Below are 16,523 nucleotides of genomic sequence, written 5' to 3'. Positions count from 1 at the left end.
GCGCCGTCCACAATTTCGTTCTACCCCCTTTCCTCTTTCGATTAGCCACGAGGGAGGGTTCTATCCACAAATGCCTAGTCCCCCGGACCCAGACCGGTTACAGGCGGCATAATGCTTTGTTGATTGTTGACATTGGCATCGCCTGTTGCACTAGTGACATAACGTTCCACGCTAGGAGTATCCACCGAAGTTCTTTTCTAGAATACGCTAAGAAGGCGTTACGTACTCGTCGTAGCATTCTAGGCGTTGTATTAGGTAAGAAGTTTGAATAGCTCGATTTTGGGGATGCGTGCAGGGGATATGTGGTATTTCGTGTATTTGCATAGGAGAATAAGTGGTGAGTGGTGTTTGATGATGGCGAGTAAAGGGGTTGAAAATAGGATGTGATTACATACAATAGTTCTACGCTGGTATGCCATGTACGGAACTGTTTTTATATACCACAAAGCTCTTTTCATATCGACAATGTACATTTCAATATTCCACCATATCTCTCATCCAGATACCAAGGTAGGTAGGTAGATAGATATCCATGTAAGTACATAAGCTTACACACTCCTATGGCTCATAAACCGCCGGCTTATCATAAAACCCCGTAGCCCAGACGACCAACCGCCCCGCCTTCCTCTCATCATCCGTAAACAAGCCATTCCACTCGCCCCAGACCTCCTTTAACTCGACCTTATGTCTGCCGCCAGGCCCGGACCAATCGAAGTACTCGCGCAGAGCGGGCTCGAGGCTCTCATAGCCGACGATATAGCGGGCCATATCCTCGCCGGGGCGGTCGCGGGGCCACAGCTCCCTGGCCATGAAACCGACGCGGTCGGCGTAGAAGCGGCGCGTCTCGTCTTCGTAGGAGGCGCGCTCGGGCGAGCCCGGCAGCGTGTCGACGGGCGGGTCGCAGGTCAGCGCGCGCGCGCGCAGCGCGGGGTACACGAGGTGCGAGCGCCAGGGGGTGGCGTGGCAGGGGGTGAGGAAGAGCGCGAACAGCTCCTGCGCGAAATCGGGATCGACGTCGTCGTACGTGGCGTTGGCGTTCGCGGGCTGAGGAATGCCGAGGTGTGTCGGGTGGATCGTCTCGAATTCCGTGCGTAGGAAGCCGAGAACGCTGATGGGCGCCGCGGCGTGGAAGTACGAGAGGTACCCGCCGATGACGGCGTTGACGAGGAGCCCGGCGCAGAGGAGCGGGGTGCGCTTCCAGCCTAAGGTTGGGGTAGTAGGGGAAGAGGCGACGTCGATGATGGTGGTGAAGAATGATGTGATGTAGGGGGCGGCTAGGATGTGGAAGGCTGGGAGGAGGGGGGTGATGAAGCGGACTTCCTTGTGGGAGACGAAGGATAGGGAGCATATGGTTGTGAATACCGTAAAGGACAATGCTTTCAAAGTGTTACAAGTCGTAACTGGCCAGTTCGACTCCTCCGAGTCTAGGGACTTGAATAGGCCCTTGAGGACGAATGGGGCTACTGTTGTGCATAGCAACGGTATGCCCTGAGAGAGATAGTAGTGCCAGTCATTTTGGCCGTAGAAGATGGCGAGATCTTGGGCAACGTTGAAGTGCAGAAATGTCAGGGGAGGAAATGTCCACTCTCCATAATACTGACGATCAGCCAGCAAAGACAGCCCGAGAACGAGTGACCTATGACGATTAGAACACTAAAATGGTGATGATGGAGGTTTGACTTACCCACAAAGCAGGACCTCTCTGTAGACTATGAGTAAGTTCCTCTGGGTAAGTGGTGACTTTCCGCCGAGAGTAGCTCTTGTCAGTGCAAGGGTGGCTATAGCTAACCATATCAGAACATTGGTTGGACGTAGTAGAACAGCAAATGCAGCTAGTATTAGAGACAACCGGAGACTGTTTACTTGACCCCAGGTTTCGAAGAGTGAGATTGACGAATACTTGGATTTGGAATTCCCATCATCCTCGGTGCCCAGAAGACTCCAGGGAAAGTAATACAAAGCCATAGCTGTCAACGTAGTCTCGAAGCAGTTAGAGAACGTTCTTGTCGAAGTATACCATTGCCAGGGGTTAAGCAATGTCATCAGAAGCTACACATATCTGTGGGTCAGTCGGAGATCAATTGGACTCCAGGTTATCCAAATACTCACAACGGACCAGGCAGTAACACTTCCTTGGCCGTACAACTTCTCCGCAAGTCTCCATGAATACCAATCACTCAAGGCAGCAAAGCCTGTCTGTAGGATCTTGGGTGCCGCGATAAGCCATTTAGCCTTAGTAATGGGAGACATTCCTGCCGCTCCATACTGTTCGACGATCCAATATCCAAAAGCAAATACAGCAGGGTGGATTGAAGAGCGAAGTTGATGTTTCCATTCCTTTTATGAATTAGCTAGGCTCTGCTGGTTGGGATTCGACGAAGTCTAAAGGAACAAGGTGGGAAACTTCAAGGGTAGTCTAGCATTCTACATACCCAGGTAATCCATGCTCCGCTATTGTCTCCGTACAACATGTTCCATGCTGGTTCGAGGGCCTGAAAATATTCGTCCGGTTGGAAGAAGGTGCGGACACAAAGCGCATTGGCGAAGCGGACAGCAAAGATGACAGCTAACGCATCCCGAGCTGGAACGGAAACCAAATAAGAACCATTGTTCTTGTTGAGGGAGCTTTTCGTGGTCGAGCCCGGCGCGCTGGCGCTAGACTTTGACTTCTTCCCTGAGCTCATCTTGAGTCACTTAAGTCTCATATATCCATTTCATTCTCTTTACTTAGAGGACACGATAAGAATTCAGGGAAAACTCAAAATGATAAATGATAAAACAAATACAAATAGAGGAGTTGAGGCGACCTGGCATCTGCTACAGCGTCAATTGGACCAATTTGGATTTCACGGAGCTGTCCGTATCGAGACAAATTGCCAAATACATATCGCCAAGTAGTTGGTTACACGTGACAGCTGACCCCAGCTGCGGTTTTAGTTGAGTTGAGGCTGCCTCTTTAGCCACATTGCTTCGATAAACCGATAACTAGTTCGGGACGGATACACCCCAATAGTTGAATAACTTCACATGACTTCATTTGCGTTCGCCGCCAAGCGCAGTCTTATCTCATTGAGCGTCGGATGTTACCCCCACGACATAATTATTCCCTCTTAACTATTGGTTATGTTGAAATGGGTGGTATGTGATTGGTCCATAATTGAAGATTCTTCGGCTACCGCGACTCCTCCGGGCTCGGCGGGTACTCCTTGACCGTAATCGCGTTGTGTTGGTTTTTTTCTTTTTCTTTTCCCAATCCTTGTGGTATACGGGGGTCTTGTACGAGTAATGGCATAACCATATGTAATTATTATTCACTGATGAGAATCTCAACTCTAGCTCAGAAAGAACAAAACACATCCCTTGTCCTTGCTCACAATGGTGCGCTTTCCTTCGGCTCGGGGACCGGACTCGCCGCTTCACCGCATGTGACCAACTCGATCTTGACTTCAAGGCCGGACAAACTTGTCATCATGGGCAGCAGCGACTGGATGAGCCGCTTCGACTTGCACTTAGGGGTTTAGTGGCTACCTAAGCATCAGTCCGAACATTTCATATTACGTAGCGCAACTTCCAAAACTTCTTGACATCGATCATTCGCCCCCGCCTTGCATTTTTCCATTTATCTCATTATGTCTCTCGAGCATTTTGCTTTTCTTTCGACCTTCTTTTCTTTCCTCAAGACAGAATATACCCAATACCCAACCAACAAACCTTGAAAGCAACCAACTTTTCGTAGTTTGCGTCCTATTGTATCAATAGGCCGACTCTGTAATTAGTACTTCTTTGAATCCAAACAAGTCTTAGTTCCGCTAATTGTCTCTCGGCCGTCGACAACCTTCAACACCGTCGCAGTCATGGCTCCTCACGCAGATGCTCCGACTACCCGCTCGGGCTCCGACTCGACAAAGTCGTCCAGATACCACTCCTCCTCGACCAAGGGTGCGATTGAAGCCGAACACAAATACGCCGCCCATAACTACCACCCTCTCCCTGTTGTCTTCGCTCGCGCACAGGGCGCTGATGTCTGGGACCCGGAAGGCAAGCACTACATTGACTTCCTCTCTGCATACAGCGCCGTCAACCAGGGTCATTGCCACCCCGAGCTGGTGAAAGCGCTCACTGAACAGGCCGGAAGATTGACCTTAAGCTCCAGGGCGTTTCACAATGACGTGTTTCCCAAGTGGGCGGAAAAGGTCCAATCCATGTTCGGATACGACATGGTTCTGCCAATGAACACCGGAGCTGAAGCGGTGGAGACGGCTATAAAGATTGCGAGAAAGTGGGCTTACAAAGTCAAGAAGGTGCCAGAGGGTAAGGCATTGGTCTTCGGAGCCAATGAGAACTTCCACGGCCGTACGGTAGGTTAAATATTCTATCGCAAGGTTGGCTATGCCTTTTAACGTCATGGATAGATGATTGCGGTAACTCTCTCCACCGATCCCGAGTCGAAAGACAACTACGGACCATACATACCTAACATTGGTGCTGTCTCTCCCTCCACCGGTAAGCCAATCCGCTACAACAACGTAGCCGATCTGGAGGAAGTGCTCGAGGCCCACGGAAAGGAGACTGCTGCATTTATTGTCGAGCCTATCCAGGGAGAGGCAGGTGTAGTGGTTCCAGACGAGGATTACTTAGTCAAAGTCCACGCGCTTTGCAAGAAGCACAATGTACTTCTGATATGTGACGAGATTCAGACAGGTATCGGTCGCACGGGGCGTATGCTATGTTCACAATGGGCTGGCATCAAGCCGGACATGATTACATTGGGGAAAGCTATCTCTGGTGGCATGTATCCTGTCAGCTGCGTCCTTAGTAGTAAAGAGATTATGCTCGTCGTCGAGCCTGGCACCCACGGCTCGACGTACGGCGGTAACCCGCTAGGCTGTGCTGTCTCTATACGTGCTCTCGAGCTCATGGATGAGGAACAGCTTACCCAGAAGGCTGAGAAGCTTGGTAACATCTTCCGCGACGGTCTAGCAGCACTCAACTCGCCAGTTATCAAGACCATCCGCGGAAAGGGTCTACTAAATGCCGTCGTTATTGACGAAACAAAGACGAATGGTCATTCGGCTTGGGACCTATGCCTTCTCCTCAAGCAGAAGGGGCTTCTGGTAAGACTGATATACGCCTATCCTTCTCCCTTTTCTTCTTTCTGGGCGCAACACAGTATATGGTAAACTAACTTGGAGATCAGGCTAAACCGACCCATGGTAACATCATCCGCTTCGCACCGCCATTGGTCATATCAGAGGTACAACTTCGAAAGGCAATGACAATTATTGGCGATGCGCTGCGAGAGCTACCAGATATGAAGAAGCATGAAAACGTCCACGTTGAGCTGGAGAATTAATTCCTCGCGGCATAGCAACGCTAGCGACACCCCGCATCTTTCAGTTCATGTGAGATCATGAGATTGGACGGAAGTAGAGCTGGACCACGAACTCGAGGATTGTTCGTTGGCAGGGCGTACAGCGCCGACTTAACAAGTGGAAAAAGGGTGGTAAGAAAGTGCGAGGTAACCTAATCTAGTACATACGTCGCATACACTACACAGTAAACATGTGAATAAGGGCGGTGTCCTGCAACCCTGTCGAGCCTATAATGGATATCCACCGAGGTTTGTTTCCTCCTTCTGCCTATAAAATAGAAAGCTACGATAGGTCCCTGCCTAGAGCAGAGATGACTACAAGGGTTTCTTAGAATTAGATAGGTTGATAGGTAGATACGCCTACATGTAGTAAGGGACTGTATCAAAAATGACTATCTTTTCCCGGGTTTCCAATCGTCCAAACCGGCAATGCGGGGACCCTGTGCGCGGAAATGTGCATTTTGTGTGGGTAACGGTGCTTGACTGGGAATGTGGAAAATTACCGTTAATGGAACAGCCGATACGAAGCAGCCGGATCGAAGACTGGCCAGCTCAACCAAGTCCTACCTTAGCTCGATGCAGTAGACGTGTCTTACAATTCATGTGGCCCGGAGGTCGCAGGGTAGCTGCAGCTTTCCAATGCATCATCGATTTGTCTAAGGCTCGGCATTAAGTCTACGACCCCTTTACTAAGCAGGCTCCGCGACGAGATTGTATATCGCAGAAGCTAGCTGCGCTGTTTTTCTTTCGGTTCTTGTTTCAACTTCCAAGGTTCTTACCTATAATTCTAGGCACATATTAGCTTCTACCAATTCCTAATGGGACACACGTCGAGTAAGCTCCCGGCTTTAAAAAAGCATGTTCTATCGGTCAGGTCAGGAACAGGAACCTTGATGTGAACATCAAGCTCCGATCCCTAAAACGTAGCTGTCCAAGTGCCTAGCTTAAGTCGACGAAGGGACAAACACGCCAGCTTCGGGTTTCCGATTTGTTCTCGGATCGAAAGACGTGCATACCGCCAGGGGGTTCCACCGTAGCCGAGTACGTGTACGTGGTAGGTTCGGTCTGCCTAATTGAAACTGACACAAGCAACGAAGGACTTGCATAAAGACCCATCTGCAAGGAGCTTCGAGAGCGCTGTAGAATTAATTTATTTGGAAGGGACTCTGAAGCAGCGTGCGTGTATAGCGTATGTGTATGCCGGGGATGCCTAGTCTTCCTAGAAAAGGAGTATGATCGAGATAGACGGATTATCCGAATTATAGGCGCTTGCGCGTAGCTACCTCTATCTCTAGCGAATCGAAGGCGGTCATGCAGTTTATGGGAGGACGACCAGCCCTCTCATTTATCTCATCAATCCCCAGCGTCAGCAAGGGCGCAGCAATAGTAGAAAGTATGTAGTATGCAACGCGATCAGTCACTGATAAGGAATAAGAAAAGCAGCATCGACTACTGAGAAGAGCAGACTGATAGATAAGAGCGTAATCAGAAGTCTAAATCCTTAGCATTGATACTCAATTGACGGTCCCGGTTGCGGAGCAGATAGGAATAAGACGGGATTGAACGAGCCGCCTTTTTCAGGGTCCAGGGCTTTGTCCTTCGATATAAGCGCCAAACCTTATAGACCAGCCTTTGGCGAATTGGGAAATCCCTTGTGACCAAAACTCACTCCTTGTTAGCTACTTGTTAGCAAGCAGGCAAGTGACACACAATTCGACTTCTCTTCCTGTTCTAGCTCCAGCTCTAGTTCAGACTAAGTCAATTCATTGGCAATCACTCAATGAATTGTGCCTGCTATGCGCAGTATGTGCAGGCATTATATTCCCGGCTGAGCCTCACTCGCCGATCAGTCATCAGTGTAGCATTTGCAAAGAATGGCGTGAAATAAGCTCATCGGCGTTCAATTATTAGCTGCCATGTAGGTTAGCACGTTAGTTGTAATGAGGCGCATACTATGTACATACGTACGCGGAAGAAAAGGAGGATTTTGAGGAATAAGCGGTCGACAATGGTGTAATGATGCAATAGCAATAGTTGCTTGCGACTCCAATGTTGGTTCGGATCTACAAAGGGTTAAATCTTAGGTGCTATTAGCTAGAACAAGAAGCAAAGAGACGCGCAAATACGCAAAGACGCAAAGACAACGAGCAAAAGCCGCTTTAATATGACTAATGGCCACTTAACGGCACACAATTCTTTTCTAAAAACGTCTTTGATTCTACCAAGATGCAAACAATTCATAGATATCCAAAAAGGCAGACCGCCTTCCCCGGAATGGAGAGACTCGGAGGAAGCAAAGGAATGATTGAGTTTCAAGGACGATCAATTAGTGACGATGGACCTATCAAGATTGTGGAGAACAGTGTGCATCAAGAAACAATTATATGGAGACTTTCTAAGTTGGATCCAACATCAGATCCAATGAGATCAAATATAACCCTTGTCTAACGCTAGAAATGCCTAGCGTTTCTGGGGTCTTTGGATACATACATACTAGCATCCCATAAACTTGTACAGCTGTACATACATCTATACATCAATGGATTGGCAACATCCATGGGAATACGGTAGTAGCTTCGTAGCACAGACAAGTGCACACCCAGGTAGTTTGGTAGGGTTTGGTAGGTAGCCCCCAACAGGTCAGAGCTCTAGCAGGTTGTACAGCAAATCCTATTTGCTCAAGGGAGGTAAAAAGAATGGGGCACGGGCTTAGCGGAATCGGCTTCTAGATTTGGCTTGCAGTGTCAGGGCTCGTCGGGTTGGTCTTATCAATGTTATCATGCTGAAGAGTCACGAGTGACTACTAGGTAGTGACGAGTCTGATCTTCACTCATTGTTCACCATCGCTTCGCTGCACGTTTACTTCACTAAATATGGTACCTTACCTTCCAATTCTTGTCCCGTGAGCAACCTGATCGCCTCACCTCGACGTTCTAACTTACTTCCGCTATCTCGTCCTTTCTCCTACTTTCACTTTCTTCCATCATCCCATCCCATCCCATACCCGTATACCACATACCATATACCATAATTACGCCCACTGCACTCCCCATTTATTAAGAGTTCCAGAATTCTTCTTCATTGTACACCCCTTTGTGTTATTCTCTCATTAATTCACTTGCGTACCTACGATTATCTAATTCTATACATGTGCATTTGGCATTGACGGTTTGGGGACTCGATCCGGAAAAATACGTTGTACACGAGCTTTTACCACTGAATAACATCATTCTCGTCAGCACCAACCACCCCCTTGTCAATAGAGACCCTCAAGGAGTCACAGGAAAAGAAAAAGAAGATAAAAAAAAGGAGTGAAGAAAGCTTGCAGTGCATAGTGTAGACCGAGTCATTCATTTGATAATCGGTCAACTCAGTCAACTCAACATCGACGCCAATTTTCAATTTAGCTTGGGAAAAGGAAAAGCTACCTACATCATCTATCCCCGTACTCTCGACTTGCAGCTCTAGGTAGCTGCCATTTGAGGATCTCGCAGCTATCCATTGACTGCCTTCTCACACATCCGCACAAAACCCTGTTCACCACAGCTACAGCCTACAGCCTACAGCCTACAGGAGCCCGGGATTTTCATTCAACCTCTACTCAATTCTCACCTGACCTATCTGAGGTCTCATACTTAGTACGGTGCCCATCAATACGTTCAATCATATCATTCCGCACCTAATCTGGTAACCCTATGTTTTATTTTTAATATTTTTATTTCTTACCTCTTTACATACCTTTTTATCTACGTTCAACCGTTCAATCATCGTCTCTGGTTCCCCAATTCAACACAAGGGAATTGAAAAAGGAAAAGAAAAAAAGAGTCGCCTGCCGTCAGCTCTCAGGACATCAGTCATCACTTATCGTTTAGGTATCGTTGTACCTAAGTACCCTTGTGGCCTAAAATCATTCAAGGTTCCTCTGTGTGTCTTGTCTTGTCATTCGAAGGTGACACAGGCATCCCCGCCTTTCAAGGTTCCTGTCCCAGGTCCTCGATTCTCCGCCGACCGACCTATCGGATACCCTGCCTCTACGGAGTACATCATTTACATCCACTTTGACGTCCAGGTCCCGACCTAAGCCTTGGTCGTTTCCAGAGACACGCGAACTTTCTAACTGGTCTTCTCTTCGACTTCATTCACGCCTGTTGCCTCGTGCATCTTTACCCCCTTTTCCATCAACGAACCACCATCTTTTATCATCCACACCCACCCTATATGTGTACATGACGAATACTCGAGCTACCGATTCCGTCCCGATTCCCTTATAAGCCCCCGGGCTGCATTAACCACAGCTTCCTGTCATAGCTTAATCCACACAGGAAGTCATGGCTGATCCTCGAGCGCCTTCGGGCTCGTCCTCTCGTCGTGGGAGGGCTGCCGATGATGTCGTTGGTCAGTTCATTATTGGTTCTGAGATAGGTAAAGGTAGCTTTGCCCAAGTATATAGGGGCAGACATAAGGTCCGTATCTCCAAGCTCTCTATGGCACCCATCAGCATATCTACTCCCCTTCAGAGCCGATTCTTCCGTGCCTCTAGCTATTCTATTTGATAAAAGAGAGCTTGTAGTTGATTTTAAGCTCTCTCTTGTGTATTCTTGGCGCTACAGCCAACAGCGCGGCTCTCTTACCATGATCGTGAGTCACATTGAATCATCGCAGCTTGGCTAATGGAAACGACGCAGGTATCCGGTGCTTTAGTCGCTGTCAAATCCGTCGAGCTCGGACGATTGAACAAGAAGCTGAAGGAGAACCTATATAGCGAAATCAAGATCCTGAAGAAGCTTCGACATCCACACATCGTCGCCCTCCATGACTGCGTCGAATCCTCTACCCACATTAACCTCATGATGGAATACTGTGAATTGGGTGACTTATCATTGTTTATTAAAAGGAGAGACAAGCTGATCACGCACCCTGCTACATGCGATATGGCTCGAAAGTATCCTAGCGTCCCCGGCGCTGGACTCCACGAAGTAGTTATCCGACATTTCCTCAAGCAACTCGCGAGCGCCCTACAATTTCTTCGAGAAGGCAACTTCGTCCATCGGGACATTAAACCCCAGAACCTCTTACTGCTTCCATCTGTCCTACACAGAGAAATGGATAAGGATAGACATCCGATCCTTAGCGCTAGTCACGATTCGTTAATACCGGCTGTTGGGTTACGATCGCTACCGATGTTGAAGCTAGCTGATTTCGGCTTCGCCCGAGTCCTACCATCCACCTCCCTAGCTGAGACGTTATGCGGGTCTCCTCTTTACATGGCCCCCGAAATCCTCCGCTATGAGCGATACGATGCCAAGGCAGACTTGTGGTCTGTTGGAACCGTCGCATACGAAATGATTTGTGGCAAACCACCATTCCGAGCTAGCAATCATGTTGAACTGCTAAGAAAAATCGAAAGTTCGGATGCCCAGATCAAGTTCGGAAATCAATGCCAAGTAAGCGCGGATCTCAAGTCTATGATTCGCGCGCTTCTGAAGCGCGCCCCAGTTGAAAGGTTAAGCTTCGAGGATTTTTTTAGCCATCGTGTCATTGCAGACGAAATACCCGGTTTAGTTGAGGACGATATACCTCGGATCCAGAGACAGCCATCAAGAGATGTACGGCCTACCTCGAGGACCGAAGACTCTGACTTAATCCCGCGACGTGTGCCATCTCATCGCCGCTACGGCACTGATGCAGATGCGGTGCGTCAGGGTGCCGGTTCTCCCTCGCCTCGCGAGAGACCGCTTAAGCCGTCACCCCTATCTTCTCCAACTGAATTTAGTCCGTATCCGCAGCATCAAGATGTCTCGCACGCCGTTGAATCTCCTCGAGATGATATTGCTCCGGGTCTCGGGATCCGGCGACCACAACCGGTACCGTCCACGTCGGCGCCCGCTCGACCAGATTTGGCTGAAGCCCGCCGGAGGCGGGTACCATCCAATGCTTCACTCAACAGATATTCTCACGGCCAATCGCCTCCGCATGAAGAAGTCGGAAGGGGTAAGGGTAGGTCAGACCGTTCTGCGATAGCTGAACGAGAAAGAGCTGCCCAAGAAATTGCCTTTGAGCGAGATTACGTGGTAGTAGAGAAAAAGCACGTTGAGGTTAATGCATTCGCCGATGAATTGGCTGCGAAAGGAGCGCAAGCGCAAGCATCGTCTCCCAGATCAGGACAAATCACACGTCGCGCCACCCAACAGGGTGTCCCAACATCGACGACGGGTGCAATCCCCGCCCAGCCTTCCAATGCTCTTCAAATCGCCCAGGGTAGACAGCGACCTGAGCACTACCGCCGAGGTTCGTATGATAGGAACGCGGGTGCTGTGTCCAGCAGTCCTGGTTCTACAACATCTGCCATTTACAATGCGATTTCCGATGCAAGCTTGAGGTTTTTCGGCTTCAAATATCCTACACATTTGCTTGGCAAAGGTGCATCGCCTCCGCATCCTTATAACGCGTTCCCGACGTATCCCACTCCAACAGCCCCTGCTGGTCTCATCACTGATGGACGTCAAGGTGGCCCAATTGACGAGGATCTTCGCGTTGCTCAAATAATCGAGGACTGTGCGACGCAGAGTGACGTTGTCTGGGGATTTGCCGAGGTCAAGTACAAACAACTCGTACCATTAGCTCCATCGATGGAACATGGCCTTGGTGGAATACCCGCCGATAGGATAGCATCAGAAGAAGATGACGGCCTTACGGTGGAAGCAATCGTGGCGCTCTCGGAGGAAGCCCTTGTTCTTTACGTGAAGGCTCTTTCGCTGCTTGCGAAGTCTATGGACATCGCAAATATCTGGTGGACGCGTAGAAACCGCCTCGAGTCAACATCTGCACAGCACGTCATAAATCGCGACGCGACGAGTATTCATAACCTAATACAGCGGGTGAACTCAGCTGTTCAATGGGTTCGAAAGCGATTCAACGAGACTTTAGAAAAGGCAGAAGTGGTACGACTGAAGCTGCTTGAGGCCCAAAAATTGCTTCCAGAAGATCACCCTAGCCATCCTGTAAATAACCAGCTAGAAGTTGCTCTAGCGGGGACATCTAGTACCGAAGGCATTGTGTTGACGGCCGGTCTTAGCGCGGAGAAGTTGATGTACGAAAGGGCTCTCGAGATGAGTCGTACCGCCGCCATCAACGAGATCGCTAACGAAGATTTGCCTGGGTGTGAAATCTCGTATGTGACTGCCATTCGCATGCTAGAGGCGGTGCTGGATAACGACGAGGATTTGTCGAAGCGTAGACTTTCGGGATCTTCGAAGACCGAACGTGACATAATGCGGGAAGGTTCATCGTCCGAAATCAACTCGGACGATCAACAAGCCGTTCATAAGAGTATGTTCCCCTTCTCTATCAAACGAAGCCGGGCCGCTAACATCGAGAAAGTGATCCAAATGATCAACGGCAGACTTACGGCTCTTCGAAAGAAATTGCAGATGATAGCAAATGCCTCGAAGGCGCAACAAACCTTACCCCGAAAACGAAGCGGCGATGTTGCCCCGCGGAGTGTTCCCATAGGTGCTTGATGACACAAAAGGGCACCATTTCTCACGACGTATGATGACACGTAAAAGATTGCACTACAACTATTTTCGCCCCGCGGCCTTCATAATTTGTTTATTAACCCTTATCACTGCCTATGATTGGTGGCGGTGAGCTTCATCGTTCTCGGTTCGGACCATTATCTGGCGTTTAGGTGGCCACCTCGTTCAGTCTCGTTATACTTATAAGCATTCAATATTCTTTTTATTATCGCCGTCAAATCGGCATTTTTTATTTTTTATCTTTTTTTTTCCTTTCCGGACGAAAACGCTTTTAGGGACTCAGGGCGCTTGCCTACTGGATGATATGGGCGTCACTCGGTCTTACGTGTAAGATGGCGTGTCTGCGCAGAGCATTCTCTGTCGCAGTGTCTGGCGTAAAGGCGGGGACAAACGGCACCACGATTACGCGGTATTGGTTTGCCATGATCCTATACACGGGCGGTATAGGTTCCCAGACTACTGTTTGGCATCTTTTTCTTTGCAACAACCGAATACCCCCTTTGGGAGAGATCTGGGGTGTTCGTGGCTAGGGAAAGGGGGGATCAACCTGGTTTTCGTGTTTCCTTGATTTGCTTTGTTTCCTCATCTCGATGGTCGGTGTCACGGTAGAAATTCTCAGGTTCGCTAGAGCTGATTCGGGGCTGGTTTTGCATATGACTGGACCACCAAGGCCTCCTGTATCTACAACTGTATAAGGTAGTCTTACTCTTCTCGATACCGTATGAATAGCCAGGAAATTGACGACACGCTTTGGCCTTTTGTCTTTTGATCTCGAGATCTCATAAACAAGGTTTTGTGTGATATCACTTATGGACCTTGTGATTATGTCGACACTTGCAGGATGCCTGGAGGATCGTACAGGACCTGGGAAGCTTATGGATGTTACGCGGAAGTTGTCCCGTGACCTAGGCGAGGAACTCCAACTCTCTATAACAAGGCTCGAAGCAAGCTCATATTATGACGTGCACTTGGAAGTTGGCACTAATGCCTGAACTACAGCGTCGATCGATCTGTCGCTATAGGGCAACCTAGCTTGCTTAGATGGCTAGCCCAGCCGGCAAAGCTAGGTTGACGGGTTGTTTCGTGTTTACAGATCTACGAGAGCTAAATGCCGGTTTTGGGTTAGATAGCCTAACATAGTCCATGGAACCATCTCTCTGCACCCTCGCCCCCCCTTTTCTCTTCTGCCGGACTGGATCCGGCCCTACGTTAGTATACCCACCCGCTACTCCTTTCTTAATCTGTTTGCTTAAGTGTGGTGTTTGAGATTTGACAGTAGCTTCGTTTCTCATAGCGGCGAGATCGTATGTAATGAATGGGTGGATACGATAGATAGGATCTCGCTCTACTTTGGACGGGTGAAAGTCTAGTGAATGCGTAGGGTGACTAGGTTAGGGACTATCTAGACTAGCTGCATTGACTCGGGTTACTGAATGGGTTTATTCTACTAAAGAGGTTGGGTTCTGCGGGGAAAGCTATGAGGTATTGCAGATTTTATTGATGTAAGTTGGTGCAGTTGGACATATGGATACTAGGTATGTCAAGGTTTCTCGTACTTAGCTTTACAGCGTGACCCTCCTCAGCACATGGTCAGCTACGTAATAAACCAAGGACCCTAATGTAGCTAAGACGAGGGACGATCTACGGCATAAGTTAGGTTGACAGCCGAAAATCTACGACTAAATGGGGAGGGCAGGGGCGGGATGTTGTTGTCGTTCGAAAAGGTTGCGCGACCTTGCATATTTGATTTTGATACTTTTCTCTCGACTACCCAGGTGCCGATCTGCTGCCATCTGCCTTAGCACTTTTAGGTACGTATCGAAAGCAAGCACGGAAACCCTGCTAAATTTAGGACCCGGCGAGGGATCGAAGCACCAATGAGGTAATTGTCTGCGTCGATCGGTGGCGGGGTTTTAAGAATAACCTGTGACACGGATTGCTGTTAGGGTCTATCGAGCTCTTTTCCTTCCCGTTGACGATGTAAGTTTTCTTATTTTTATTTCAACGGAAACCGTATGTGCGTTTGCGCGTGAGCTACATTTGGAACAGGAACATGCGCGTCTCGTAATGCCAACACGAAGGTAGACGATGCCAAGCAGGAACCGGATTCGACAAAGGATGACAATCCCATGGAGCTTTCCTCTACGTAGGTAGGTGCTAAGGTGCTACAGGAACGCCGTGGGGACGGGTTGGGTCCGGGTCGACGTCATCTCTGGAACTTGGGGACTTAGGACTTGGGATTTGAGAAGCCTTATTAGGTACGTTTTTGTATTAGGTTAGGTACTGTCCATGTATGATGTTATGAGATATGTACTAGGTAGGTACGTAAGTAGATGCATAGGTCAGGTATGTACTAGGTATGAATATAGCAGATATTGGTAGGTACGCTTGACCCGCCCCCCTCTCTCAGGTGAAGTATTAGCCCTATGCGTATTGGTCTAACTTGTTAAGCTTGCCAAAGCCCAAGCTTGTCAATATGTAGCGATGATGGAGGGTGCTGGCGCTAAAGCGGCTGAGCGGGCTAGAGTGAATTCATTTGCTCTGTTTTAGGAAACGCCCCCATTGATCTAACCCCCTCGGCCCCCTTTCCGCCTTGCCCTATCAAAAACTTGGAAGTTGTAGCATATGACGCTGACAGCATGATAACTGCCCGGCATAATATAGAACGTGGTGGCAACAGTTAAACGCAAGATAGAGGAAGTACGCACGTACAATATGTTTGGTTGCTGGTTATTTACATATGACATATGTATGTATAGTGTATACAGATCTGCGGATTTGCATGCAACGTTAGATGCATATTCGGAGTGTGGCTTGTCGCTTTGAGATAAGTTGCACTTTGATGTAAGTGAGTCGAAGCCGGGTCTCAGTTCACCTACCTATCAAATAACGGTTTCGCAGGTTGTGTACCTTGTGCTAGAGCTAATCCTGGGCTAATAATAGCTTCGATGTTCGAGCGAGAGTCGGGTCGACATACTTATTTCTGCGATCGTACGGAATATGTGTAAGTACTGATGTACATATAGAGAAGACGGATTAAACATTTTGAAGGTTCGAATGCAACTTGAACCATGTTTCAGACAAAGAATGTCAACCCTAAACAAGTTTAGGATAATACGAGGAAAGTCTAGGTGTTTGTGTGCCTGTCTAAACTTGCAGACTTGTAGGCCTCAAATCCTCCCCGAATACCTGCTGGATGCAGGTCTTTGTTCAAGCGCCAGGCTCTAGACCCTGATGTAAGCATGTAAGCCGGTAATGGGGTAGCTAGAAAGGTAACCTAGAGGCTTAGCACAGTGTCCACGATCACTTTTCAGGACTAACTACATACTACGTTCCAACCCTTTTCCAACCATCACAACACACTTTTATAAAAATATTAGAAAAAATAAGAAGGGGGAAAATAGAACGTTTGTGAGGACCTAGGTAGCTTGGCAAGCTGTTTATGATCGTTTCCGAGGCTCGTGTATGGCCAGAGAGTTTCCCCCCCAACTTAACTTAATCTAGTCGTCGAGTTTATCTCTATGGTGGATTTACAGATACGAGACCTGTAGGTTTGAATCGCATCGAATATGGGGGTGCCAAGTGTAAAAAGGAAATGGTCTAAAAAGTAAGCC

The 16,523-nt window shown here is 48.5% G+C and overlaps 3 protein-coding genes across 3 annotated transcripts; 2 read left to right on the top strand and 1 right to left on the bottom strand.

Moving 5' to 3' along the window:
- Positions 1-225: 225 nt before the first annotated feature.
- On the bottom strand, positions 226-3,028 carry F4807DRAFT_412847 (glycosyltransferase family 22 protein). Its single transcript, XM_047996811.1, has 4 exons — positions 2,433-3,028; positions 2,110-2,337; positions 1,685-2,049; positions 226-1,636 (listed from the first exon to the last, which is right to left on the bottom strand). The coding sequence occupies exons 1-4, from the start codon at positions 2,682-2,684 to the stop codon at positions 559-561; spliced, it is 1,923 nt and encodes a 640-aa protein (XP_047857600.1). The 5' UTR covers positions 2,685-3,028; the 3' UTR covers positions 226-558.
- Positions 3,029-3,688: 660 nt separating this feature from the next.
- Positions 3,689-5,556, top strand: F4807DRAFT_310597 (ornithine aminotransferase). The gene is made up of 3 exons (XM_047995047.1): positions 3,689-4,358; positions 4,413-5,114; positions 5,198-5,556. Exons 1-3 carry the CDS (start codon positions 3,855-3,857, stop codon positions 5,351-5,353), a joined length of 1,362 nt encoding a protein of 453 aa, XP_047857599.1. The 5' UTR covers positions 3,689-3,854; the 3' UTR covers positions 5,354-5,556.
- Positions 5,557-9,051: 3,495 nt separating this feature from the next.
- Positions 9,052-13,050, top strand: F4807DRAFT_310544 (Serine/threonine-protein kinase ATG1). The gene is made up of 3 exons (XM_047995046.1): positions 9,052-9,834; positions 10,057-12,700; positions 12,752-13,050. The coding sequence occupies exons 1-3, from the start codon at positions 9,700-9,702 to the stop codon at positions 12,889-12,891; spliced, it is 2,919 nt and encodes a 972-aa protein (XP_047857598.1). The 5' UTR covers positions 9,052-9,699; the 3' UTR covers positions 12,892-13,050.
- The last annotated feature ends 3,473 nt before the right edge of the window (positions 13,051-16,523 follow it).

This window comes from Annulohypoxylon truncatum, assembly GCF_022578515.1.
Source record: "Annulohypoxylon truncatum strain CBS 140777 unplaced genomic scaffold F4807scaffold_5, whole genome shotgun sequence".
In the NCBI taxonomy this organism is placed as follows: domain Eukaryota; kingdom Fungi; phylum Ascomycota; class Sordariomycetes; order Xylariales; family Hypoxylaceae; genus Annulohypoxylon; species Annulohypoxylon truncatum.
Note: the sequence above shows the minus strand (reverse complement) of the source record. Positions and strands in the feature narration are given on the sequence as shown.